Source organism: Phascolarctos cinereus, unplaced genomic scaffold (assembly GCF_003287225.1).
Source record: "Phascolarctos cinereus isolate Bilbo 61053 unplaced genomic scaffold, phaCin_HiC Scaffold_7;HRSCAF=346, whole genome shotgun sequence".
Taxonomy (NCBI): domain Eukaryota; kingdom Metazoa; phylum Chordata; class Mammalia; order Diprotodontia; family Phascolarctidae; genus Phascolarctos; species Phascolarctos cinereus.
The window spans coordinates 166,605,492-166,632,777 of NW_027556180.1; the positions used below are offsets into that span (position 1 = coordinate 166,605,492).

General features: G+C 39.1%; 2 protein-coding genes across 9 annotated transcripts in view; one reads left to right on the forward strand and one right to left on the reverse strand.

Moving 5' to 3' along the window:
- NAXD (NAD(P)HX dehydratase) overlaps nucleotides 1-4,958 on the forward strand; it is a 69,991-nt gene extending 65,033 nt beyond the window's left edge. For 4 of the 5 annotated variants that reach the window (XM_020965148.2, XM_020965142.2, XM_020965144.2 and 1 more), the window contains 2 exons: nucleotides 837-957; nucleotides 4,595-4,958. In XM_020965148.2, the coding sequence (XP_020820807.1) occupies nucleotides 837-957; nucleotides 4,595-4,745 (272 nt within the window). In that variant the 3' untranslated portion in view covers nucleotides 4,746-4,958. Of the gene's footprint in view, nucleotides 1-836; nucleotides 958-4,547 lie in introns of all 5 variants that reach the window. The other variant, XM_020965143.2, reaches the window with a different exon arrangement.
- Nucleotides 4,959-13,006: 8,048 nt separating this feature from the next.
- The window catches only part of CARS2 (cysteinyl-tRNA synthetase 2, mitochondrial), a 66,867-nt gene continuing 52,587 nt past the window's right edge, over nucleotides 13,007-27,286 (reverse strand). For all 4 annotated transcript variants that reach the window (XM_078147321.1, XM_078147320.1, XM_078147323.1 and 1 more), the window contains 5 exons: nucleotides 26,221-26,359; nucleotides 23,994-24,117; nucleotides 20,225-20,323; nucleotides 14,064-14,315; nucleotides 13,007-13,207 (listed from right to left, as the gene is read on the reverse strand). In XM_078147321.1, the coding sequence (XP_078003447.1) occupies nucleotides 13,139-13,207; nucleotides 14,064-14,315; nucleotides 20,225-20,323; nucleotides 23,994-24,117; nucleotides 26,221-26,359 (683 nt within the window). In that variant the 3' untranslated portion in view covers nucleotides 13,007-13,138. The remainder of the gene's footprint in view (nucleotides 13,208-14,063; nucleotides 14,316-20,224; nucleotides 20,324-23,993; nucleotides 24,118-26,220; nucleotides 26,360-27,286) is intronic.

The window sequence follows — 27,286 nt, forward strand, 5'->3', positions numbered from 1 at the left end:
AAAAAGTGAAAGTAAAAAACACTTCACAAGACATGGTGTCTTCTTAATAGACAAGAGCTATCTTAACTTTGTAATGTCAGTCTGTTGTGGCTTGTCCTTTGTTTTCAAAGAAGACCATGACATCAGGGAGATGACAATATGACTTTGCAAGTGACTTTGATTTAAGTGAGGGAAGGCTGTGCAAGGTCACCAGCCTCACTTTCTCCTCCAGAACAATCTGGGTCCAGTGGCCAGATACAGACCAGGATGACTGGAGATGGCCCAGGATGCAGTGGGAGATTTTGGTCTTTTTAAGCTAAAGTCTTTTCAAGTTCTCACTTTGAGTGAGGCAACACCCATTCAATGAACAGACCTCTTTAAGAAGCGAGTCAAGGTATAATTTGATGAAGCCTATGACATCAAAATTAATAACTCCAAGGATTTCTAAAGTATTTCAAAGTGAATTCTTCTTATCTTCAGAAGTATCCCTTAAATTTAGTACATACACAAAGCACATTTATTTTCCTAACACTTGCAAAGAGAAGATTTTCCCTTCACCACCACCCCCATTTTAAACCTGTTCTAGAGCCTAGGTACTGTAACATAAAATGAGGATCTCATAGTAACTCAAATCGAAATACTTTCCCCTCTCTAAATGTTTATTACCATGAAAAAGATTTATGTAAAGTTTAATTAATAAATGTTCTTTTTTTAAAAAAATATCACTTTTTGGAGGAATAAAGACTTTTTAGCATGTAACTTACTTCCCTCCTTTCTCCTCACTTCAGGGGTTCAAATTTGTAAAATGTAAAAGAAAACCCACAATTCACGTCTGTTTCATATCTCTGTTTGTTTAGTGCTTGTGTGTAGTCACGAAGGGAGCAGTAGAAGGTGTGGTGGACAAGGAGACCTTCTGTCTGGCTCACTTGGAGTCTTAGCACACTGGGCATTTCTTGCTGGGCCCGAAAAAACAAATGGGTATGATTCTCTTTTTGCTTTATTTTACTACAATGGGAAACATAATTTCCCCAGACTAATTATTATTTCCTTGATATTTTTCCTTCCTAACTAGCCCCACCATTCTTCCTCTCTCTTTCCCTAATTTCACAAGCAGTTGGTATCTTGGTGCATTTTTGGTTCTCTTTTTAAAAAACCAGATTTAATTAAGGATAACTTAAGCCTTCTAAATAGAAAATTAATGTCATTGAGCATTATCTAAACTGGTTGTATTTTGTAGATTTAAAAAAAAAACATGACTACATAACGTTTACCCTTAAAGAAGCAAGCTATTTGAGAGAGCGCATGAAAACACTATTTTAAAATTTCTCTCAGAGGTATTCAAGGGTTATGATTAGATGTTCTTGCCACAGAAGTTTAGACACAAAGCCAAATTTCCCAGTGCCCAACACAGACCCTGCTTGTAGTTTAGATTTGTACAGTAGCTAGGGTTACTATAGACTATATATGTAAAATACTTTACAAACCTGAACACCCTCTATAAATGACAGCTATTATGGTCATTTCCTTCCAAACCACCTCACAGTAAGAAGAAACTACCCCACCAGCAGAATTAATTTTGTAGTATGACTACTATATAGAACGATGTGCATTGAGGTGTGACATTGATTGTATTAAATAGAACAGAGACGTCAAACTCGAGGTTTGCTGCAGTAGGGAGGAACCAGATTAAAATATAATTGGGAATTGTTTACAGGAGTCCATCACCACTGATCTAGAGTGCAGAAATGATTCTCAGGTTCTTCCTCTAAAATTGATAGAACCCCACTGAATTCAAGTATGAATTGTTATTAACTTCTAGCATAATTTGTGATGGCAAACAAAGAATTAGAAACTAAAAGGGGGAGGATGTGCCCATCAATTGGGGAATGGTTGAACAAATTATGGCATATAATTGTAATGGGTATGATGCTATTGTGTTTTAAGAAATGATGAAGGGGATAGTTTCTGAAAGACCTGAGAAAACAGGTATGAAACTGATAATGGAGTGAAATGAGCAGCACCTAATGCCTCAAGGGGGCATGGCATGGCGGTGAACCTTGGTTCCCAAAGGTTATGGCATTAAACCATGAGCTATCAGCTCCTACCAACCTCCTATGAAACATTTCAAAAAGGAGCCTGGTGATGGACCTAAGTGTGGGTCTGAGGACCAGTCTAGATGAGTTAGGAAAGGCAGAGTACCAGTCTTGTCTACAGAGTGATAACTTTTTCAGTCATAGCAGTGCTCAAAGACCTGTCACAGAAGTTCAGTGTCTCAGCAGAAAGAGTATTGAAATGTTTCCAGAGTTTGCAGGGTCATAGCTTTTTTAGAGTTGGAAGGGACCCCAGAGGTCATCCAGTCAAACCACTTCATTTTTCCAGGTAAGGAAAAGGAGGCCTTTGGGAAGTTAAGTGACTTGCCCAAAGGCACTACATAATAAGTATCAATCAAGCAATCAATAAACATTTGTTAAGTACCAACCACTACCAGGCACTGTGCTAAGCAGTGGAGATCTAAAAATATGCAAAGATAGTTCCTGGCCTCAGGGAGCTCACAATCAAATGTGGGAGACAATATGTAAATAAATAATATACATGCAAGCTCTATACACGATAAGTGGGAAGTAATAAAGGAAAGGCACTAGAAGTAAGAAGAGTTGGGACAGCTGTCCTGTAAAGAGTGGGATTTTAACTTAAAGGAAGCCAAGGTAATCATTAGGTAGAGTTGAGAAGGAAGATCATTCCAGGCTTGGGGACAGAACCAAGAGATGGAGTGTCTTATTTGTGGAATAGCCAAGCCAGTGTCACTGAATGAAGAATGTTTCAGGAAGTAAGGCAGGAGAAGATTGGAAAGTAAGAGAGACTACTAGGTTGTGAAAGGCTCTGAATGTTAAAAGGTTTTATATTTGATCCAAAGAGGATTGTGTATTTGTTGAGCAGGTGGGGCAACAGGGGCAACACTTTTGGAAAATCACTTTAGTGGCTGAATGGAATATGGATTGGAGCAGGGAGAGACACCACTGGCAGGCCATTGCAGTAGTCCAGGCATGAGGTGACCAGGGACTGCACCAGGGTGTGTGGCAAGTGTCAGAGGAGAGGAGGGGGTATATTCAAGAATGGTTGCAAAGCTGAAATTGACAGGCCTTGGCAACAGCTTAGACATGGTGAGGGAAGGGGGGAGGGAGTAAGGGGTTGATAGATGGTGAGGAGTCTTAAATGACTCCTAGGTTGTGAGCCGGAGGGACCAGGATGGTGTTGCCTTCCACAGTGATAGGGAAGGGTGGGGGAGAGGCTAAGGTTCAGGGGGAAAAGATGAGTTCCGTTTTAGACATACTGAGTTTAAGATGTCTACTGGACATCCAGTTTGAGATGTCCGAAAGGCAGTTGGAGATGCAAGATCAGCAGAGATACCAGGGCAGGCTGGGTACTGAATCATCAAAGTAGAAATGCTTATTAGATCATGTGGGAGAAGAGGACCCAGGACACCTGGGTTAAAGGGTTTGACCTGGAGAAGGATCCAGCAAAGGAGGCATAGGAGTGGTCAGATAGGAAGAAGGAGCAACTGGAGAGTGTGAAAACCTACAGAGAAGAGAGTATTAAAGAGAAGAAGGCAATCAGAAGTGTTGGAGGAGAGAGGGAGAGAATGAGGATTGAGAAAAAGCCCTTGGATTTGGCAACTAAGAGATCATTAGTGACTTTGGAAAGAGCAGTTTTGGTGGAAGAAGGTCAGATTGTAAGGGGTTAAGAAGAGAAATGAGAGGAGAGAAAGTAGAGGCACCTATTGTAGGCTGCCTTTCCAAGGAATTTAGTCTGAAACGACAGGATAGAGGACGATAATTAGTGGGGATGGAAGGATCAAAGGAAGGTGTTTTCAGGATGAAAGAGACAAACAGACAAGTTCATAGGAAGTAGGGAAAGAAGCCAGCGGAGAGAGAGATTGAAGAGTGACAGAGTAGGGGTGACACATAGGTGAGATGAGCTGGAAGGGGATTACTTGAGCAGGTAGAAGGGCTGGGTTATCAGAGGCAGGATTTGAATCCAGTTCCTCTGACTCCTGAGTTAGTACTTTTTCCATTGTATTATACTGTATTTTTCTATCAGTCACTAGTTTTAGTCTTTGTTGGTAATTTTTACTAGAATTCTTGAACATCTTTGTTAACAGTTTTGTTCCCACATTTATAAGTACTAGAAATTTTTATTTCTATGAAAAACTAGTTGTCCTCACCCTAAAATGGGCAGATATTTTAGTTGCATTTGGGGGGGGGGGACAGAAGCAAGGCTAATAATACATTTTAAACTATAAAACATCAAGATTGTAGGCCCCACAGCACTAAATTTGGGACCCAGGAACACCTTCCGTAACGCCCTTAGGCACCCCAAGAGATATTTTTAAATTTGTTAAGCCCTGATTGGGATTGGCGGGAAGAACACTGTAAAATTACAATCACGTGGGATTTAAAACAAGCTCTAAATCAAAAATATTAAGAGGCGGTCAATGATAGGACTGACTTAACCACCAACATTTTTGTAAACCTCATGTCTAATGGTTTCTAATGACCCTTGCTTTGCAGCTTTCCGTATGTGAAAACTTCTTACTAACGACCTCTTCACTCTCTAGTCAGAACCCTTTCCTCGTGGCTGCCTTTGGTGCGTGTTCTCTCACACGGCAATGTAACAACCAAGCCTTTCAGAAATACGGGCGCTCGATGACCACCACTGACATGGTTGCTGAAGTGGGGATGGCCTTCAGCAAGCTGTTTGAAACTTGAAGCAGGGGGAGCAAGACGCACAGGAAGCCAAACATTTCTGGCTGTGGGAATCCCTTGGGCAGAAGTGCTGTAGCAGCACACATGCTGCTTATTTTTAAGACTAGGGATTAAGGTGATTAACATAGATATTTCTTGAGAGTCTGGAATACAGGAAGCATTGGCTGAAAGGAGATGTACCTGCAAATGTTCTAATAAAATTAAACTGAAAGTGTTCCTCTTACTCTTCAGTTATTTAGCGCTAACAAGTGCCGAGAAACCTGCAGAAACACACCCTTGGAAGATAAGAATAACATTCTTCCACCAGCTTTGACTGTTTTTGGTTGGCACCTGAACCAGGACAGTGTGGGGTTCACATTCTATACGCTGGGCTTAGGAGGCTGGCCAATTTCTAACCTGTATAAAAACTAAACTTTTCCAGTTCTTGGATAATCCTTGGGCTTCAAAAATAAATCAGGTTTTTGGGGCACATTTCTCATCGCTGAAATCTTACTATGTGAATGAGAATTTAAGTCTCAGAGCTTGAGCACCACTTGCCATCTGAAGAAAGTTTTTCAAAAGATCATTAGCATGTGGCAAGTTGGATAGTAGTAACTTCTGAAATTGTTTGAGACTCGTTTGACACGAGTGAGTGGTGGAATATTTCAGAATAGCCTGGAATGATGTGCTTGTTAGGAGTGATTTTAGAGGCATGGTGAGAAATTAGAGCAGGGATATTTTGTCTATGGGCCATCAAAGCCTCTTTTAGTGGGTGTGACTTTGAACTATAGCTAAGCATCTGGGGAGGTAAATTAGGGTGATAGGAAAGGCAGTTTGTAGTTCTTTTGCCTCTGGGGTGGTCGGAGGCTAAAACTATTTGAAGCATGAAATTCAATTCTGCATCTGTTTGATCAAGTTGTTTCTGCCGCTTTTTGGAGACTTTGTACTTGTTTGGTTAGTGCAGCTTTGGGGCCGTCTCATAGTACTTACCGTCTGTCAAGGATGGAACTCATCAATGTGGTGTCCTTCTGGCGGCCTACGAGGCACATCTGCCTGGTTTGGGATTGATCTGTAAATCCTTACACAACTTCCCTGATATTTTAATCCCCACCCCTAACATACCTGCACCTTTAATTCTTAGGAAACAGTTAAACTAGTTGTAATAGGTATTATTACAGTTTAAAGTTTATCATACCTGAATATCCAAAGGATGGACACATTTCCTAAAGCATCTTCTGTTCTTAAATGCTACCAGGTATTCACTACCGTGACTTTTTTCTAGTGGCCTGCTTTTTCTGAAAATGGTGTTTGGTACCTTGTTTGAATGTTAATGTACTTCCATACCTTCCCATTTAAAAGAAAAAAGGACAAAAGCAGCAATATTTCTTGCCTTCCCAAAAAGTGATGCCCAAACTAAATACTATCCTTCATTTGTGGTCTAATCAGGGCAGACTATTGCAGGATGTCTAACAGGAGAGGTGGATTCTGTCTCTCAGTATAGCCTAAAATCATACTTCTTGGCCACCTGCTCTCAGGTAATTCATATTGAGCTTGCAGACCATTAAAACCACCAGATCTTTTAAAAAGAAGTTCCCAATCTTATACTTGGATTAAATTTTTTTTTTTAAATTTCACAACTGTAAGCATTTCCAGCCTATCAGAATCTTTTTATCGCCTACCTCTTAGTAATTCAGCTAGCTCCAGATTTGTCTCATTTGTAAATTTGATGAACTGGCCAGCTATATCTTTATCCAAATTACTTTGAAGTATTAAACAACAAAACCCAAAGGTATTCCACCAGAAACCTCCCAAGTTGACCTCAAATCATTAATGGTAGAGCAAGGATTCAAACTCAGGTCTTCAAGCTTAAGACAATTTTATTTTTTTGCTGTATCACCTACCTTTTATGCTTCACACCCATATGGTGAGAAAACTTCCACAACACTTTGGCTACTGAATCAAAGAAAAAGCTGCTTAGCCTAGTTTTTAGGCCCTTCAAAATCTGGCCTCAGAATCCCCCTTTTTAGCCCAACTTCCATCCATCCATGGTTCCAATATAGACCCGCCCTCTTCCAAACCATCCCAGTTCCCCTAACATGCCTGACCTTTACTCACCTTCCTCAGCGCATACCATTCTTCCTACCAGTGAAAATCCTATCCATCCTTCAAACCTAGCAATTACCACCGCTCTTTGAAACCTTTATTGATCCCTTCTCATTAGACAGTACTGCTCCCTTCTCCAAACTCAGATAAAACTTCTTAGCATTTTTACTGGGCAAGATGGTGTGAGTGGACATAACTAAGCCCAGTTGGCCTATATCACCCCTCAATATAGTAGCAAATGCACCAAATAAGAGAATAATGCCCCACACATCCTCTCCCTTAAAAGAGGGGAAAGAAATCTTGCCAGGAAAAACCTCACAGGCAGCCTCCTTGGGCCTCAGTTTTCTTATCTGTAAAATGAGGTTAGATTAGATGACCTGAGGTGTCTTCCAGCTCTCTATGTATAAGCCTTTGAAAAAAGACCAAAGAAATGAATAAACAAAAAACCAGACAATAATATAATTTTTTTTTTAAAAATCGGGAAAAAAAGCTCTAGAAAGAGAGAATAAGATTGCAACAATTATACCTGTGGTGGGAACAAATGTGACCCAAAATCTCCCCAGTAGTTTTGAATCATAAGGGAGATATTAAGGTAGATCTCAGCAACTATAAAACCGGAAATAAGATGGCTCCAGAACTCAAGAAGACTATCATGGCAACTGACAATCAAGAAAAGACAAGGGAACATATGAAAAAGCAGTGGACTCAAGCACAGTAGCTCAACCAAAATAAATAGTGACAGTAGGGCAAAAAAAAGGACAAACCTTTTATATATTCTACAACTGGAAAAAAATCTCTACAAACGAAAGCATCAGAGGGTAAGCAAGATAAGATGAAAGTTATTGATATACCTCTAAAGTATTTTTAAAAAAGTATGAATACCTACCCCCATTACCTAAAAGTCTTATAGACAGGATAAAATAGAAATTGATAGAATCCTTAGGATGCTGACTGAGAACCCCAAGAATAATAATAAAAGTAAGATGGAGGATTTGAAAGAGCAATAAAAACACTAAGGGGAACAAAATGGGGAAAAACTGGCATACAGGGGCTTTGGTTTTATTAGATCCCAAATTATAAAGCAGTGGTTATCAAAACTATTTGGTAACTAGATTAAAAAAAGGTAAAGGTATAATCAGTAGACTTAAATGTCTAGCATTCCATAAATCAGAAAACACTAACAAGAAAAGAATCTTATTCAACAAAAACTACTGGAAAAATTTAATAGCAGTTTGTTGGAAAATTTGGCATAGAAAAGCATTCTCCAACACATACCATATTAAACTGAAATGGATAAATAAGTTAATAAGTTAAGAGTAGAATGGGAGTTCATACCTCTCAACTCTGGATAGGATATGACTGCAACAGCATAGAGATATAAAAAAAATAAGTAAACTAAGAAGATACAAATGGGGGGTCTTTGCACAGAATTTCTCCGAAAAAGTGGTCCATTTAAGATCTATAGTATGTTGACACAAATACAGATTGAGAGCCATTCTCCAACGGGTAAATTGTTAAAATATTAACAAAGAGGTCTTAAAAGAAATCCAACTATCAACAACTACTTAAATGGGGTAAAACTCACTAAGAGAAATGGACACTGAGGGGGCAGCTAGGTGGCGAAGTGGACAGAACTCTGGCCATGGAGTCAAGGAGGACCTGAGGTCAAATCTGACACTCACACTTACTAGCTGTGTGACCCTGGGCAAGTCACTTAACCCCAATTGCCTCACCCCCCCCCAAATAAAGCAATGGATACTGAAACTCACCTCATACTCATCAAACAGATTGGGAAAACTGAATTAGGTACATTTATGTACTCCACGTAGGACAGGTCCACCCTTTTTGGGAAACAATTGGGAATTATTGAAGAGATACAAAATTGTTCGTATTTTTGGCCCAGTGGACCATTAGGTTCATATTCCAAGGATGCTGACAAGAAGAAGCTACTTATCCAAATGAAAATATTTGAAGCAATACTACTCATAAAAGCAAAAAGTTATAATAAAACCACACAACCCATTATGATTGGGGGAACAGCTTAAATTATAGGAATGCAATAGAGTATTATTGGGCCACAAGTAATGATGAATTTGAAGAATTCAGAGAAATATATGAAGACATGAATCAAGTGATTCATATCAGAAAAAAAGTAGAACCAAAATGATGTGTATATGTGTAATTGCAAGAACTATATAAAAGACCACAACTTTAAATAACAAAATGTAGATTAAAAAAAATTACTGGCCCATAAACACCACCAACTGGACTCCATAGCTTCTCCTGGCTCAACACCAACCCCATTGCCATTTTCATCACCCCCAACCTAGCAATTCATGGCCACAACCAACCTGTAGAGTTCTTTGACAATGTAGTCAATAATGAGTCCCTGGGAAGCAGAGTCAAGGTGGAAGAAGTACATTGAGCTCTGCCCCCATAACTCCTCTAAAAAGATCTAGAAAATGCAGCAGATTGAATCCAGATCAAGAAATCCAAGAAAAAAATTAGTGAATCATTTTTCAAGCCCAGATTAACAAGAAGACAAGAGGTCTGTGGGACACCAGGGACAGAGTCTTGTCAGGAATGTGTCACGTGAAGCATTTCTGTGTAAGGAAAGACTATGCACCAGGAGAACGAGAACTTAGATCCACTAACAGAGTGGCCTAAACTTGTGTAGTAAGCTGCAGGGACAGATGCCACCTGGCAGCTCTACTGCTCACAACCCAGTCCTAGTCAGATTCAGGGTGGACTGAAGAAGGGACCTGTGCTTAGGGGTGGCATTCTGAGGTGAGAAGCAGTAGAAAATCCTAGATTTTGGATCAAAGCAAGGAACAAGTTTTAGAAGCAAGCAGTATTCCGGGAGCCAAGATGGCGGAGTGAAAAGGTAGTCGCTCTCACTCTCCCCCTATCAACCTCTGAAAACCCAGAAAATATCACCCCAGAAAAAAAAAAAGCCCTGGAACACCTGAACTAGAAGAAAGACAAGGAGCAGCAGTGCAGTAGCCCAGCAAACAGGTGTCCCAGTGCCTCAGCAAAAACAAGGGGCCCCAGGCAGATAAGTACCCTGCGGCATTCATCTGAAAGGAGGTGAAGAAAACAACCTAACGGCTTCCTAAAGCCCCAACCTTGCTGATTCCAACCCAATACCAGGTGAGCTGTAGGAGCCCTGAAGCCCCCAATTGTGAAGAGATCCTGAAGCCCAGGTGGTAGAGCAGGCAAACACCAACACCTGGACCTCCGACTGCCTCAGTGAAGGTGGGGGGAACCGGTGGAAACCAGCTCAGAAAACCACCAGGAGTCTTGGCAATCCACCGTAAAGGAATCTCCCGGTGCATTAGCAGAAACGAGGGAGACAACACTGCAGGGGGCCCCAGGCAGATAAACATCCTGCAGCAGCCATCTAAAAGGAGCAGGAAAAAAAGCTAAAGGAAAGGAAAAGCAGGCAACCTAGAATTGCCTGAAAGTTCCAGCCTTGCTCATTCCAGCCCCAAACAAGGTAAGCTGCCAGAAACCTACAGCCTCCAATTCCCAGCATAAGAGGCCCCAGAACGCAAAGCCAGTGACCAAGACCTAGGCTCCCAACACAAGAAGCTTGGGTCAGTACCCTCTGTGCCCCAGCAGGAGAGCTCAATCTCTTTAAAGGGCAGGGAATAAAGAAACAGCATCAGTAAAAAGAAACGTACCATAGATTCATATTATGAGAAGAGTGAAGATCAAGACAGAAATTCTGAAGAGGACAACATTGTCAACAAACCCACATCCGCAACGTCAGAAGGGAATATGAACTGGTCTGAAGCCCAACAAGCCTTCTTAGAAGAGCTGAAGAAGAATTTTAAAAGTCAAATGAGAGAGGTAGAAGAGTCCTTAAAAAATACAATTAGCCCATTGGAAAAAAAAATACACTGAAAAAAACAAGTCCCTAAAAAACACAACTGGCCAATTGAAGAAGGAAGGACAAAAACTAACAGAAGAAAACAATTTGTTAAAAACCAGAATTAGACAAATGGAAACTAATGTCTCTATGAGAGAGCAAGACTCAAACAAAAACAAAAAAATGAAAAAATCGATGAAAATGTAAAATACCTCATCAGTAAAACCGACTCAGGAGAGACAATTTAAAAATTATAGGACTACCTGAAAATCACGATGAAAAAATAGAAGCAAGCAGTAACTGTGTGGCTTGGACTACTGGAGTGCAGTGGTGTCTCAGTTCCAGATTCTTGCCTAGCCTGAAGCCTACAGAGGAACAGAACTTGGAATGCAAATGTAGGAGTCAAGATAAACATAAAAAGGTAAACATGAATGATCATAAGGACTAAACAGAGAAAAATTGCTTGTATTTCAATATAGGTGGGATGAAACATGTTCCCACAGAACCTGGTCAACTTTAGGGATCACAGAGGGAGTCTAATTAGACCGAAGGCCTAGTAGTGGTTCTATCTTAAAGAGAAGGGAACAGGAATATGTGGCAGGAGGAGGGAGGATATAGAGACAGGAAAGTTAGAGAAAATTATCTAACAATCAGGATGTGCAAGCAGAACTTTATACAAATAAGGAGGAAGCAGTGGGCAGAGCAGCTAACATTCTCATCTGAACTGGTTAAAAGAGGAATACAAACAACTGGATACAGAAATACATTTCACAAAATAGGGAAATGGGATGGAAAGGGGAGAAGAGACAAAGGAGTAAATGACAGGGAGAGATGATTAAAGGAGGAATTAGTCCCAAGCAAAATAAACTCTAAAGATGTATGGAAATATTTATAGCAGCTTTTTTAAAGTGGCAGAGAACTGGAAACTGAGGGAGTGCACACTTATTGGGGAATGGCTGAACAAGTGACGGCATACAAATGTTGTATACGGAATACTTCTGCTCTAAGAAATAATGAAGAGAATGATTGCAAGGAAATGTGGAAAGACTTGTAGGAACTGAGACAGAGTGAAGTGAGTAGAACCAGAACAATTTATACAATAACAATATGTAAAGACAAACAACTTTGAAAGACTTAGGAAATCTGATCAGCATGATGAATGACCTCATGATGAAATATGCTGCCTATCTGCAGAATCAGACATAATTTTTTTTGGATGTGGCCAATGCAGAAATTTGTTTTGCCTGACTGTGTATTCTAACAGGAGCTTTGTTTTTCCTTCTTTCTCAATGTGGGGAGAGAAGAAGGGAGAAAATGGATTTTTGCTGATGGAAAAAGAAACTTAATAAAAAAAAAAAACAACAACAAAAAACTGGTCCATGGGGCCACATCACTTTTCAACTATTTGCAGACAAGGTCCAAAGACAATAAAAATGACCATGCTTTGAACACTGGTGAAAAAAAGGTTTGGTTACATAGGCTTTTGTTTTCACCGAATCATTCTAGAGTTCATGTACCAGTTGGTGACCTCATACCATAGTGGCACTGACGTCAAGTCACTACATGGGAAGAAACTCACTGATGAGAACTTCATTCTGAAGCACAATTAAGTCCTAGCATCTTGTCCATTTCACAGGCTGGGCCCAACACAAACAGCTCTTAGTTTTCCAACTGTCCTTCTAAACCTGATTGGACGGCAAATACAACAAGGATGTGTGTTCTCTAGCCAGGTGACAGAAGGCATGCATGTTGTGGAAATCACTGAGGGGCAGGCTCATGCAGTGGCAAGACTAACATTGCTGAATACAGACAACTCTCATGATGTGTTCTGTCTTAACCACCCTTAAACCACTCCCTAACTGTGAAAATACTGGCCCACCTCCTCAGTCTGTCCCCATGTCCTATAATCCTTGTGCTTTCATTTGCTTGAGTTTAATATTGCTTTATGGTTTTTTTTTTCAAATTAACTTGAGAAGGAGTGGCATAGCAGATAGAAAGCTGGCCTCAAGCCTAGGAAGACTCAGGTCCTGCCAGTGTGCCTCTGGGCAAGTAACGAAACCTCTCCGTCCTCTAAGCAATTCTCAAAGACTGTAAGATACAGAGAATGTGTTGACTGACCTACATTGCTATCGGAAGTTCTTTCACCTCAGAGTTCTCTTTACCAACAAAATCACAGGCTTACTCCTCCTCCTCTTTAACTAAACTGAACGTACTATCTACAAAGCAAGCTAAGTCAGTCATTTATAAATGGTATTTATACAGCTGACAAAAGTGAAAATCTCTTAAGCATAATTGATAGAAATGAAACAACTTCTACCAGTTTAAAATTTAGTTTTAATGTTGATTTAACAGCAGAAAGAAAAACTTTAATATAAAGTTTTACTCTTCCAATAGTAAATCTTGAATCACACGTCCATAAAGAACACATTTCATTAAATCTATTTCATGTCCCAGTTTTTTGCTCTTCTGTTCCTGGTTCCAGCAATTCCCATGTAGAAATACTGCTCCTATCCTATAAATCAAAATTTTAAAAGAAATTGTCTTTAAAAAGCTACCTTTTTTTTCACATAAGCACCAATTTTAAAAAATAGCATTTTTTCCAATTATACGTAAAGATAATTTTTAGCATTTGTGCAAAATTTTGAGTTCCAAATGGTTCTCCTTCCCCTCCCCCTTCCTAAAATGGTAAGCAGTTTGATGTAGGTAATATATATGCAATCATGTAAGACATATTTCCATATTAGTCAGTTGTGAAAGAAGAAACAGACCAAAAGGGGAAAAAACAAGCATTCTTTTTTTTTAAAATTTTTTCTTTTTTGGTTTTTTTGGCTAGGCAATGGGGTTAAGTGACTTGCCCAGGGTCACACAGCTTATAAGTGTTATGTATCTGAGGCCAGATTTGAACTCAGGTCCTTCTGAATTCAGGGCCGGTGCTCTATCCACTGTGCCACCTAGCTGCCCCAAAAATAAGCATTCTTAATGGCAAGATTTTGAATAAAATTCAAAAAGAGATCCAGAGGGACCTTATCAGCCTTTATCATTTTTCCTGGTGAGAACTTTGGTGCCCTTCAGCCTCAGGGACTCCTTAAAGAAAAGCAGTTTGTAAGCTACTTAAAGGCAGCCATTCAAATACTCCTTTTAAGGAACTGTCAAACAAAATCTATAAATTTCTTCTCTCCAACTAATCCACAGAATTTAACACCCATGGTAGCAACACTTCCCACCCATGGTAGCAACACTTCCAACCTCAAGATAAGGAATTTAAAAATCTATACCTTCTGGCACGTTTCCAAAAAAAGAGGCATTTCCCCCCCCTTTCAGAAAATTTTGGAGCATGTTTTACACAAAGCATAAGGTGCTTAACTAACCTTAATGTTGATTCCATAAGCAGCAAGGTTCTGCCGGAGGCTATCACAAGCTTCAAGCAAAGGTTCCCTTTCTAATCGCAACTGTTGCCTTTTCTCTCTCTGTAGCTTCTTGGCTTCTTTGGACAGGTCAGCCAGGGCAGTCTCTGTGCCTTCTGGTGCACCCAGGGAGTACTGACGGACCTTGGAACGAAACTGCACTAGTTCATCAACCACACTATGCAGAGTAGCTGAGCTCCTATTTTCTGAAATAAACTAAACACAAACAAAATTCCATTACGAAAAAACACATAGAGCTATGTCTGGGTCCTAATAAAAACTCACAGAAACAGTAATATTCTGGATTTGGTTCAATAAAGTTGATGCAATGACTAGTCCTAGAGTAATCATTTTTTTTTGGTCTGGACAACATTTATTTAAAGAAAATGCTTGATTATGGAGTATTTGTATTTCAGATAGCAAGAAGAACAAAACTGTAGCAAAGCCATTTATAGATGTTTTGTCCAGCCATGAAGCATCTACTAGCCTTCAATTCCCCTTAAACTCTGTCCTCATCCCACTCTTGACAAAACTAAACTCTCAAACCACCAACCAAAATAAATATATCAAGAGGAGCAAAGGATATAAATTGAAAGTTGTAGTTTTCACAATCATAGATAAGGGGGGGAAAAAAAAAGACAAAAGAGACTATCTCAATCACATAAAATTTTTGTAACAGAAAAAAAATTAAAAATCAATGAAGCTAAAACCAGGATACAAATTGTGATAAAAACTGTGTTAAGTAACTGACAAAAGTATGATAGTTAACATCTAAATAGAATTGACAAATACAGACCTGAATACTCAATCATTAAGTGGTCAAAATTATAAACAAAGAATTTTCAAAAGAAGAAATTTAAATTGTTAATAACCACCTGAAAAAAATGTTCAAGATCACTAAAAATCTAAGAAATGAAATTGGAAACAACACTAAGGTATCACTTCTCACTTATCAAACTAACAAAGATGGCAAAAGATGGGACAATTCATTGTTGGATACAGAAATAATTTTGCCTCCTTTTGGCCAATGAACACTTTTTTACTTTCTTTTTCTTTATTGCTATGATTAGCATTGCTAATATTACATCAAATAATAACCATGACAGCAGACATCCTGCTTCATACCCATCTTGATGAGAAAGCTTTCAATATTTCTCCACTAGGAATAATTAGAGTGCAAAGAACTAAAAACAAAGTAGATGTCCATCAATCAGCAAATGGCTAACCTAATTATGGAACATGAATGTAATGGAATATTAACTGTGCTGTGAGCAATGACAAACATGATGCATATAGAAGAATGTGATGAAGAGAAAACAGCCCTTCAAAAGCCTGACAACATGATCCTATGTTACCCCAAGGTCTTTCATCTCGATGCTCACATGGCACAGTGTCCAGTCCTGACACCATCCTGGTGATCTTCTTTTAGAAGCACTCTATCAACATACTTCCTAAAGGGTGGCACTCAGATGTGAATACCCCAGGTATAGTTTAACAGAGCACAGGAGGACTATCCCCTCCTAGCTCATTCTGGACACTACTTTTCTTCTCATGCAGCCCAAGATTATATTAAATTTCTGGCAGTCACACTACAACTAAAGACTCATATAAGGCAAGTAATCCAATGATGTCACAGAAGTCACTGGACCTTTTTGAGCCTCAATATCCTTGTATGTAAAATGAGAAGAAGAATAATGCTAGCATTTCCTACCTCACATGATTAATGCAGGGGAAATGTGTGCTAAAGCTTAAACCACTATATTAATCTATTAAACTATTATCATCACCGTTATTTTTAACTTGATTTGAAAACCATTTTGTTACAGACAAAAGCAAAAGAGCCAGATCAGTCCTGAGGAGTGGAGAAGAGGTTAATTAGCTGCTTTTGACAAGGAGAGGAAACAGCATGGTAGTGCCCCTGTCTTTTCACGATTTCATCCTGAGAAGCGTCTGATCTAAAAAAAACAACAGAGATCTTCTGCACCCTCTTAAATGCAGGCTTCAAAATCTGTAGAACGTAACCAGTGTGTAAAGAGCTGGAGGTGGGGTGGGGGGTTGCTGGAAGAACTGGCTAGACTAAAGATTTGGGTCACAATTCTTGTAGAATCAGTCTTTGTATTCAGAGCAAAAGATAGACTCATTCTGGAACAAAAAAAAAGGAACGCTTTTTTGTAAAATGCTCTGCATTCTGAGTCACTCATTCATTCAAAATATGTTTTACGAGCACTTATGGCAAGGATCTTTCCTAATATTTTAAAGGCAGTTAGAGAAAACAGAAAATAGTGGCCATAAAACATGAACTGGAAACAAAGTGTCCAAGTTATGGGGTGTGTACACACACGTACACACACACCACCAATGGCATAGTTCATAGACAATTTATCTCAACAAGTCAAACACTCCCTGAAAACAGGAATGATTCCTTCAACATTTTTGTATCCCCCACAACACCTGCCATAAAGCTTTACATTTTGTCAGTGTTTAGTTTCTCTGTGGAATGAATGAGTATAAATTCTGCTATGCTCTTAAAAAATGTCATTAATAGAAGCAGAATCAAGATGGTGGAGAAAAGGCAGGAAGCTGTGTGAGCTTTCCTCAGTTTCCCTTTTAACAACTTTAAATCAAGCCTCAAAACAAATTGTGGAGTCATAGAACTCACAAAGGGACAGGGTGAAACAATTTTACAGCCCAAGATAACTTAGAAGGAAGCACAAGAAAGGTTATCTCACTTGGGTAAAAAGGGAGTGTAGCCCAGCACAGGCAGTATCCAGGTAAGCCAGCATGAGGTCCCTAGCCCCAACACAGATCAGCAATCAAGGCCCCAGGGTCCTGGCTCAGCAGGCCAGAAGTGAGGCCTCCAGGTGAACTGCCAGCCCTGGAAACTCCTGTGCAACAGGCACAATGAGGCTGGGCAATCCCAGAACAGTGGGCAAACTACCAGTCTGGAGATCCTGGAGCAGTAAGCTAGTGACCACATCCCTGGCCCCCAGCACAAGAAACTTGTGACAGTGTCGCCTGTGACCCATCGAAATGTTTTGAGCAGAGCTCAACTTTAAAAGTCATGAAATTGATTGGAATATGAGCAAAAAATAAAAAATCCTTGACCATAGAAAGCTACTATGGCCACAGGGAAGTTCAAAACACAAACTCAGAAGAGAACAATGTCAAAACACCTACATACAAAGCCTCAAAGAGAAATATAAATTGGTCTCAAGCCCAAAAAAGGATTTCGAAAATCAAATAAGAAAGGTAGGAGAAAAACTGGGATAGAAATGAGAGTTGAAAAAGAACTATAAAAAAAGAGTCAAGAGCTTAGTAAAGGAAGCACAAAAATTCACTGAAGCTCCTTAAAAAGCAGAATTGGACAAATGGAAAAGGAGGTACAAAACTAATTGAAGAAAATAATTCCTTAAAAATTAGAATTGGACAAATGGAAGCTAATGACTCTGAGAAATCAAGAATCAATCACATAACCAAATAAATGAAAAAATAAAAGAAAATGTAAAATACTTCACTGGAAAAACAACTGACCTGGAAAACAGATCCAGGAGAGGCAATTTATGAATTACTGGACCACCTGTAAGCCATGATTAAAAAAAAAAATCAAGAAAAACTGCCCTGAAGTTCTAAAACCAGAGGGTAGAATGCTAACTGAAAGAATCCACTAATCACCCCCCAAAAGAGATCCAAAAATGAAATGTCCCAGGAATATTATAGCCAAATTCCAGAACTCTCAGGTCAAGGAGAAAATACTGCAAGCGGCCAGAAAGAAACAATTCGAATATTGAGGAGTCACAGTCAAGATTACACAGAATTTAGCAGCTTCTACATAAAGGATTGCAGGCTTGGAATATGATATTCTGGAAGGCAAAGGAGCTTGAATTACAATGAAGAATCAATTACCAGGAAAAATGAGCAAAACAAGTCATCACTTTTAAATTACACTCCACTTATAAACCTGGTGTTTCCATTAGCCATAACGGTACAGAAATAAATGCAAGCTCCTGAACTTTATTTTGAGATCCTTACCAAGGGAACTAGACCCACAAATCCAATCACAAGGAGTCTACCTGGCTGGACTTCAGATTGCCCAAGATGAATTTGGTACAGGCAAGAGACGGGGAAACTTTCTTCACTAAAACTTTGATATTCCAGGGCAACTTGGACATCAAAATGTTCTGCAGTACCCTTTGACCCAGGAATAGGTTTTATCCCAAAGAGATTTTTTCAAAGATGGAAAAGGACCTATTTGTACAAAAACATTTATAGCAGCTCTTTTTGTGGTGGCAAAGAACTGGAAATTGAGGGGATGCCCATCAACTGGGTAATGGCTGAACAAGTTGTGGCATATGATTGTAATGGAATACCACTGTGCTCTAAGAAATGACTAGCAGGATGCTCTCTGAAAAACCTGAAAAGACTTACATAAACTGATGCAAAGTGAAATGTGCAGAGCCAGGAGAATGCAGTCCACAATAATAACAATATTTTACGATAATCATCTGTGAATGACAGCTATTCTCAGCAATACAATAATCCAAGATAATTCCAAAGGACTTATTTTTATAATGAAAAATGCTATCCACCTCCAGAAAAAGAACTGATGGAATCTGAATGCAGATCGAAGCATACTTCTTTTCGGTCTCTTTTTTCTTTCACAAAATGACTAATATGGAAATGTTTTGCATAATTGCACTTATATAATCTATATTAAATTTCCTACCATCTCAGGAGGAAGAGAATTTGGAACTCAAAATTTTAGAAAACAAATGTTAAAAACTGTTTTACATGCACTTGGGGGAAAAACTATAATAAAATTTTTTTTTAATCTTCTGAGGATAGAAAACTCATCTTTGCACATAAGCCTCTGAGCAGCTCCAAATAACACTGCTAAATAATGGACTTCACTGGTCAGGTTCACTACTGCTCTAGACCTCTGAGTCTGGTTTCTCAATGTGTTTGTAAAAAGAGTGCACTTCAAAAGCTTTCATGGCTGTGATGGTCCAAGCAACAGGCAAATGATACAAGAGACTAGAGAATTCAAGATGAGAGAAATATTCAGGTCGTATGCCTCAAGATGAAGAAGAAACACAAACATAGGAATGTGGACAGTAGTTCTTGAAATGGCCATTAATGCCGAAGATTAATTTTTAATCTAATTCATTTATTACTGTTTTTCTTCCTTTCTAACTCACTCTTTTTATATACTTCTTTTTTAAAAAATTAGATTTTTATTGATATCTTTTGTTCTAACATCAACTACATTTCCCCTCATCCTTTTCCCTTCCACAGACCTATACTTTATAACAGAGAATCTCTTTCATTTTTATAAAAGAGCAGGGAAAGACTGGCAAAATCAGTCAACGCAACAAATAAAAATCTGATGTTCTATGCAATGTCCCCTACTCATGCACCTCTACAAGGGGTAGGGGGAGGCTAAAGGGAAGAGAGGTATAGAAGGAGAAACGACAAGGGAGGGAGGGGGAAGGTGTCTCGTCATCTCTCTTCTTTCGTTCTTAATGTATTTGTAAGAGGCAGCTAGGTGGTACAGGGTTTGGAGCGGTGGACCTGCAGTCAGGAAGAATGGACTTCAAATCCGGCTCAGATATTTACTAGCTGTGTGACCCTTGGCAAGTCACTCAACCTCTGTCTGCCTCAATTTCCTCAAATGTAAAGTAGGGCTCATAATAGCACCTATGTCCCAGGCCTGTTGTATCAAGTGAGATAGTATCAGTAAAGTGTTTAGCACAGTGTCTGACACAGTAGGAACTTAATAAATGCTTATCTTTTCCCTCTCTATCCCTGAGCCCTCCTTCAGCTTCCTGGCATCTGTTAGCCTTCAATCTACTTGTGTTCTGTAATACACTATCCTGCTCTCTCCCCACCCACCCTTCTCCCTCTTTCATCCCCCCTGCCTCAGTTCTTACTAGCTTTTTTCCTGCCCATTGCACAGATTTACTCCTCTCAGTGGGCAAGAGGCAGTTACATTTCAAACTACCACTTTTCTCTTGCTGACTCAGGGACACATTTTTGTCACATGAGAAATGTTTAGTTAAGAAGACAGATTACTGGACTGGGAGATAAAGAATATTGTTACGTTAAGATTTTTGGAGAGTATGACTTACCTGTCTACTTGATAGAGAAATTCCAACTGTGTCCAAAAAGCTTCCAATATAGGAGACTATGGCACCATATACAGCAGGACTTCTAGGACAGTTAGCTTCCTGTTAAAAATTATAAATTACGTTTATAACTCAGTCTTTATCTTGGTGTGAAAAGAGAAATTTTGGGCTCTATGTTTAAATGTAAACACACTTCAGGGAGGCTGAAAAGCTGAAAACCCTCCCTGCCCTTCATGATTTAAAAACAACCACTCCTTTACTGGCAGCTAAGAATAATAGGTAGAAAGGCTGCCTAAGTTGGGAAGATTTGGATTCACTTTTGACTCATATTGCTGTGCAACCCTGGGCTACCAGCCAACTTTTTAAGATAAAGTTGCCAAGTAATTGTTGATCTGGATTCAGAGAGGTTTTCTCAGTGGGAGTTCAATGAAATCACAACTCCAAACCCCAACTCATTTATAGTATGCTTTTACATAGACTATTTCATTTGATTCTTGCACTGTCCCTAATAAGGCAAGCAGGACAGTTAACATTTTTACTCATGTGGCAATTCAGGCTCAGAGAGGTGCCTGGCCCAAGGCCAGGCAGCTAGTGAAGGGCAGGGGTTAAGACTCAAACCCAGGTCTGTCAATCTTCTGAATCTTAGGTTAGTACTTTCCCTCCTAGACCAATGTACCTCAGAAGTTTTCTGCACTCCTGTCTTTCATTTTGTCCTCATCAACAACCCTGTGGAACTTGAGTCTATGGGACTAAATTTTAATGTGGAATTTTCTAGGGGACTAAATTCCTGACTTAAGAGCAAATGTGAGGTAAGTTTTTAAAAATCCATTCAATAAAAAGGTCGAGAAATGACCCAGCTTTGCAGGTAGCCACATTCCTATAGGCTTGTTATACTTCTAGTGGTGAAGTCTATAAGCAAATACAGAGTGTGGACAGGGTTTTACATGATTTAACAGCAGAGTGACACAAATGTTTTTAATAGATATCATGCAGATTCTGTCAATGGGCTTCACCAGACTGGTTAAAAAGAAGCACATGCTAGTGGAGATCCTGTCCTCCTTTTTAAAGCTACCTGAGAGCAAAAATAACATCAAACTCCAATTTTCCTGTGTTCATCATGGTTACACTAAATTTGTTTATTTGCAGCTTTGCAAATTAGCTCCTGATCTATATTCACTCTTGGCACTGTATTTGGGAAATAAATCTTAATTATTACACTTGACCTTTACCTCCCCCAAGGAGAGGAAAAAAAAAAAAAGAGAAGGTGACTGTTGTGATTTGTCCAAAGATGGAACTGTACTTTGGTAATAAGTCTGTTGTATTCTGATGTAGGATACTTCTACTTGGCTTCCACAGAATTGGGCAGGTAGGTGGAACAGTGGATAGAGCAGTGGGTCTGGATTCAGGAAGACCAGAGTTCAATCTGGCCTTAGAAACCTGCTAGCTATGTGACTGGGCAAGTCACCTAACCTATGCTTGCCTCAGTTTCCTGAATTGTAAAATGGGCATAATAGTAGTACCTACCCAGTAGGATTGTTGTGAGGCTCAAATGAGATATTTGCAAAGCTTTTAGCACAGTGCCTGGCAGGTGGTAGGCACTCAATAAATGCTTATTCTCCCCCCGCCCCAATCTCCTTCCCCAATACTGACACTGGCCATGCACTGGCCATGCCTGGAAAACTCCAATCTTTGACAAATGAGAAACCTGAACCAAGTGGGCTAAAATATTTGAGCTCAAAGAACTTCTGGAAGAGATCTGACAACCAACCACCTCTGAGGGGCAGATTTGACTCTAATGTCTCCGAATCTGCCATATAACAGAAAGGAAGGCAAAAGCAACGAAGATGAATAATATGAATAGTACCACAGCAGTACAACTATAGAGCACAACTTACTCGTCAAGACTGGCTTGACTAGAACCCAAGTAATTTAATATTCACTTATATGTTCAAACTTTTCACTTGCCCTTTTCATCTCTCAGTTTGGAATCCATGTAAGGTATTAAAAAGTAGGTAGAGAAAATATATATATACACACACATATATATGTATATGTATATGTATATATATGTATATGTATATGTATATGGATATGTATATGTATATGTATATGCCATGTGACAGACTTTGGTGTCAGGTAAGACTGGCTTTTAGTCTCCATTTCAGTTTCGAAAAGTTAAGTTCTAGGCCTAGGGTCTAAGTTCTCACAAGGGACAAGTTACTTTTAATTTATTAGGTAAAGAAAAAAGCCAGTACCTTTAGTTTACAGTCCTCTGAGAAGAGTATTCCAATCTAAAGTTAGAAGACATAGGAAGGGAAGGAAAATGAGACAGAGATGATAGAAAGTAAAAGGGGGAAAGTTTGCACTCCTTAAGCCCATGAAGGAAGAGTGAGGTTAGATGGCCAAAGCAGGGTAAGAAGGAAACTGTGGGACTATGCAAAGAACTTCCTTTTCCACGCTAAAAGATCTCAATCTCATTAAGTTGCAGCCTACACATGCAGCAATACCAAGTCTTTGTGAATGCCACCTAATTCATTTTTGTTTTCCCACTACTGCATTGACTTCTCTGATTAATCAATGTCTTCTATGGCCTCAAAAGCTGGCTTACAAATTTTTTAATTTAATATCTAAAATATTCTCATGTTGGAAGCAAATCTAACTATAAATTTCCTTTCTGGTTGCTGAATTAATTAATTAGAATGGCATCAGATAGAAATTAGGTACAAGGTAAAAGGTAGAAATTCCTTCTAATAAATGCATTTTCTATTCCCAGATACCTGACCAAATCTCTACATGTAAAATTAACCACATTTTAAAAGTTCCCTGTACATATATGAAAAGTCTGATCCTTGAGAAAATATTCTTAAAAGTGTTGTTAATCTCAAAGAATCACAGAATTTTGAACTTGAAATCACCTAGCCCAAGCTCCTCATTTCACAAATGATGGCACTGAGATTCACAGGTTAAATGACTTGCCTAAAGTCATAAACCGAGTTAATTTAAGAGTGAAGGGTACCCAAGTGTGCTACTAGGAAGGCTGAGGCTGATGGACTAACTTGAGCTCGAAGAGTTCTGAGCTGCAGCACAGCTGAAAAGAGTGAGTGTTCACACTAAGTCTGGCACCAACATGGTGAATTATTGGACTGCCTAAGGAGGGGTGAATGGGACCGGCTGGAAAAATGGAGCAGGTTAAAGTTTCTGTGCTATCAGTACTGGGAATCAAGCCTGTGAGTGGCCACTTCATTACCAGACTGGACAAGATAGGGAGATCCAGTCTTCAACCCTCTAGCCCTCGTTCTCATTTACCCCCCACCAAAAAGAGTCAATAGTAGAACCCAAGTCCCTGACAAGGATCCAGTATTCTTTTCATTATGCTGATCTACTTCTATAGTTTCTTACTTCAGTGGTTTTATTTTTCCCATCCTAAATTTAGAAATCATCCATAACATTAAGTTCAGAATTAAGTTTTGCTAAATTAACAGGATTGTCACCAAGTATTAAAAATCTGGGGCACACTGACTTCTTCATAATTCTCACCTATTGCATCACAGTAAGGCAAAGGAGGAAACAGATTTCCCCAACACTGAAACACAAAAGAGCTACTGGGCCCATGTTCTTGGGTTGTCGGTTGTTAAAATACAGGTCTCTCCAATAAAGTTAGCAGGATTCCCTCTCATCATTCTTTATAAAAATAACAACATCATCGGTCTGAATTAAGCCACAGTACTGTGGACAGCTGCCATTTTCTGAATTCCACATACTGACGGGTTACCTTAGTAACAGCCTTAAGCTGTCTGTTGCCATGGTGAATGAGGTCCATAACTGCATCAAGAGCCCTGCGGGTGTCAAAGTCATCTGCAAATGCAGCCTTGATCGCTCCTTTGGTGCTAGTGAGTCTTTAAGGAGAAAAAGCATTAGGAGAGACAAGAAGGCATCAAAGGAGATTTGTCATCTATCCCAAATAGGAAACTTTTAATAACAAAACAACAACCACCATTTCCTTAATCACAGAGAAAGCATGTAATTTATACAGTCAAGCTCATGCTACTCTTAAAAATGTCCTTTCCCTAGCAGAACATATAGTAGTGATCTGGGATTTTTCTGGCTCCAGCACCCACGGTTAGCAGCCTTAACTCTCTTTACCATCTTTGTAGCTCGCTGTAGGCTCTTATCTTTCCCTTCCCACTTGAGGCCCATTAAAACATATGATTTAGATCTCCCCACTCTTTAGATTTTCCTAAAAGTACCTTGGTATGATCTTTCTTTTGCCCTATTTTGCTTTTTCTGTGTTTGTGTTATGTTGTCCCCCACCTTTAGTAAAATATAAGCTCAAGGTGGCGAAGTAGATAGAGCACCGGCCCTGAAGTTAGGAGGACCTGCGTTCAAATCCAGCCTCAGACCAAACACTTGACACTTACTAGCTGTGTGACCCTGGGGCAAGTCACTTAACCCCAGTTGCCCTAAAAAAAAAATAACAAATATAAGCTCAAGGGTAGTGATTGTATCATATTTTATCTATGCCTCAAATATATCCAAAACTGTTAAGAGCTGGAAAAAAGGCTTGGGCAACAACTACGACAGATGAGGATACTGAGGCTTGGAAAAGAGACTTGTCTCAAATCACAAAGCACTTAAGTGGCAGAGGAATGGGGGTCCAAAACCTGATCTTCTGATCCCAAGGGGTTATCTGCATTTCTCTACCAGCAATAGAACTGCTGAAGACCAATTCAAAAAACCAGACTGTTACAAATGGTAAACTTTTAAAAGGCAAGGACCTTGTCTATTAAACCCACTGTAAGCACATAGGCATCTTCCTAAATGTTTTTTTTAACAATTATGAACTTAACAATTTAACAACTATGAATCATTAATCTAGAAATTATTAAAAACTAATCAGAATAATGGTATAATCATATCTTACTTAATAAATTTATCATGAAATATATAAAATCAAAAGAGAAGAGAATCTTGAATTCATAGGAAAAATTATTGTGCTTACTACCCCAAATCTCAAAACCTATAATTGCTTTGGACAGCAATAAAAAAAATACATTTCATGTTGGTATAGTAGAAAAAGCACTGGAGTTAGAATCAGGAAACTTGGTGTATACTAGCTAGCTGTATAACTAAAACAAGTGACTTAACCATATGAAATCTCACAACTGTTAGAATCTCAAGAGACAAAAGTGATCACAGATATCACAACGAAACCTTTATATAACAATGACAAAAAGTCAGATAGTCTTTGCTCAAAGACCTTAGCACTTAGCACAGTGCCTGGCACATAATCAGAACTATATAACTGCTTATTCCTTTCCCTTTCCTTCCCCCCAACTTACTCTTAGAGTTGTTGTGAAGATCAAATGAAACGTGAAGCACTTTGCAAACATTCTAGCACTATATAAGTACTAGCTATTATTATTGCTATCATGATCATCATTACAGATATCAAGTCTCCTTTACCAGTTCTACTCTTCTCTAGGCTAAGTATCTCTGTGGCTTTCAACTGATCCTCTGATGGTAGAGTCCAGTCTTCTCATTCTCATGGTTGTGCTGCTCAAGCCACGCTCAAATTTGTCAGAATTATTCCAAAAACATAATCTCCAATATCCTCAAATACACAACCTGACCAATGCAGAATACAGCATGACTATCACTTCCTTTTGTTGCTTCTCTATAGTTTCAAATACTCTCCTAGTAACACAGCCTAAGATTATATTAGCTTTTTTGGCTTCCACGTTACACTACTCAACTTGAAAGGCACTAAATTACTAAGATCACTTTCACATGAACTCTTGTATCCTTAACTATGCAGCTCATTTTAGGAAGCCAGGCTTTATAATATGTAGCCTAATAGTCTACCCTATTAAGATCTTTTTGGATGCTCACTGTTTTCTTCCTTTCTTGAATTCACAAATTTCAAGTCTAGGAGGGAAAAATACAGAGGGTCATTTGCCTTTTTTGGCTCCTCAAATGAAACATTAAGATGCACATCTTACCTTTCCCAGAGCAGGTCCTCTCTGATGGGATCACACACCAGCTGTCCTTTCATATATGCATTAGCATCATCCATGAAAGAAGCTATTGCAGTGAGGTGGTGTTTGGCTTCATGCATGTTGTCATCACTATAGTCTATTGCTAAGAAAGCAGAGATTTCCATTAAGATTGTAAAAGCTAACACATCACAAAACCAACATGGAAAATACATATGTAAAATTCATTCAGGGGAAGCATCATGTGGAAGAAAGTCAATGGAGTAGGAGTCAGAAGGTTAGATTTGATTCCTGGCTCAGCCCCCTACTAGTTGTGTGACCTTGGACAAGTCTATTTAACTTCTCTGAGAAGAAGTTTCATCATCTGCAAAACTGGGGTGACATCTGTCTTACACACTGTTCTACTTATTATACAGTATCAAGCACATATATTTAAACACAGCAAGGTTTCCTATTGGTATTTTCCCAGGAGACCACTGTACCCTGTTGTCAGCCCTAATACATTACGATCCTTTAGAAATTAAGCAGAAGAACTGATTATTCACTGGTATTCATGGTTCTCCAAAAGTTTTAGTGGGTGTATGTGGCCCTAATTATGACTTGACCTGACAAACAATTAAAAATCACTGTCCAAAGGAAACCCTGCAGAAAGACTATTTAGTTCAGCAGGTCAGCTTGTCAACCATCTCTCCACTGACAAATGGGAACAAGAAATGATTATGCATAAGGGAGTTTAAAAGAGTTCACCTTCAACATGCATGGAAGAATGGAAAAGTCTAGAGAAATATGGTCAATGACTATATCATACAGCAGATCCTTTAAGGATGTTAGAGAAGAAGGGGAAGTGCAGTCAAATCTTTAATCCATACACAACATTTAATAGTATAGTGAACAAAAAACTAGGCTTGAGAAAATTCTTACAAAAGCAAAATTTAATTGCCTGGGTAACAAAATTTCACCTTAACATCAGAAATGAAGACCTGATGGTGGCACACATTACATATCACAATAGCAACAACAGAGTTGGAAGGGAATCTCAACTTATCTAATCTGATCTGCAATTCAACAAAAG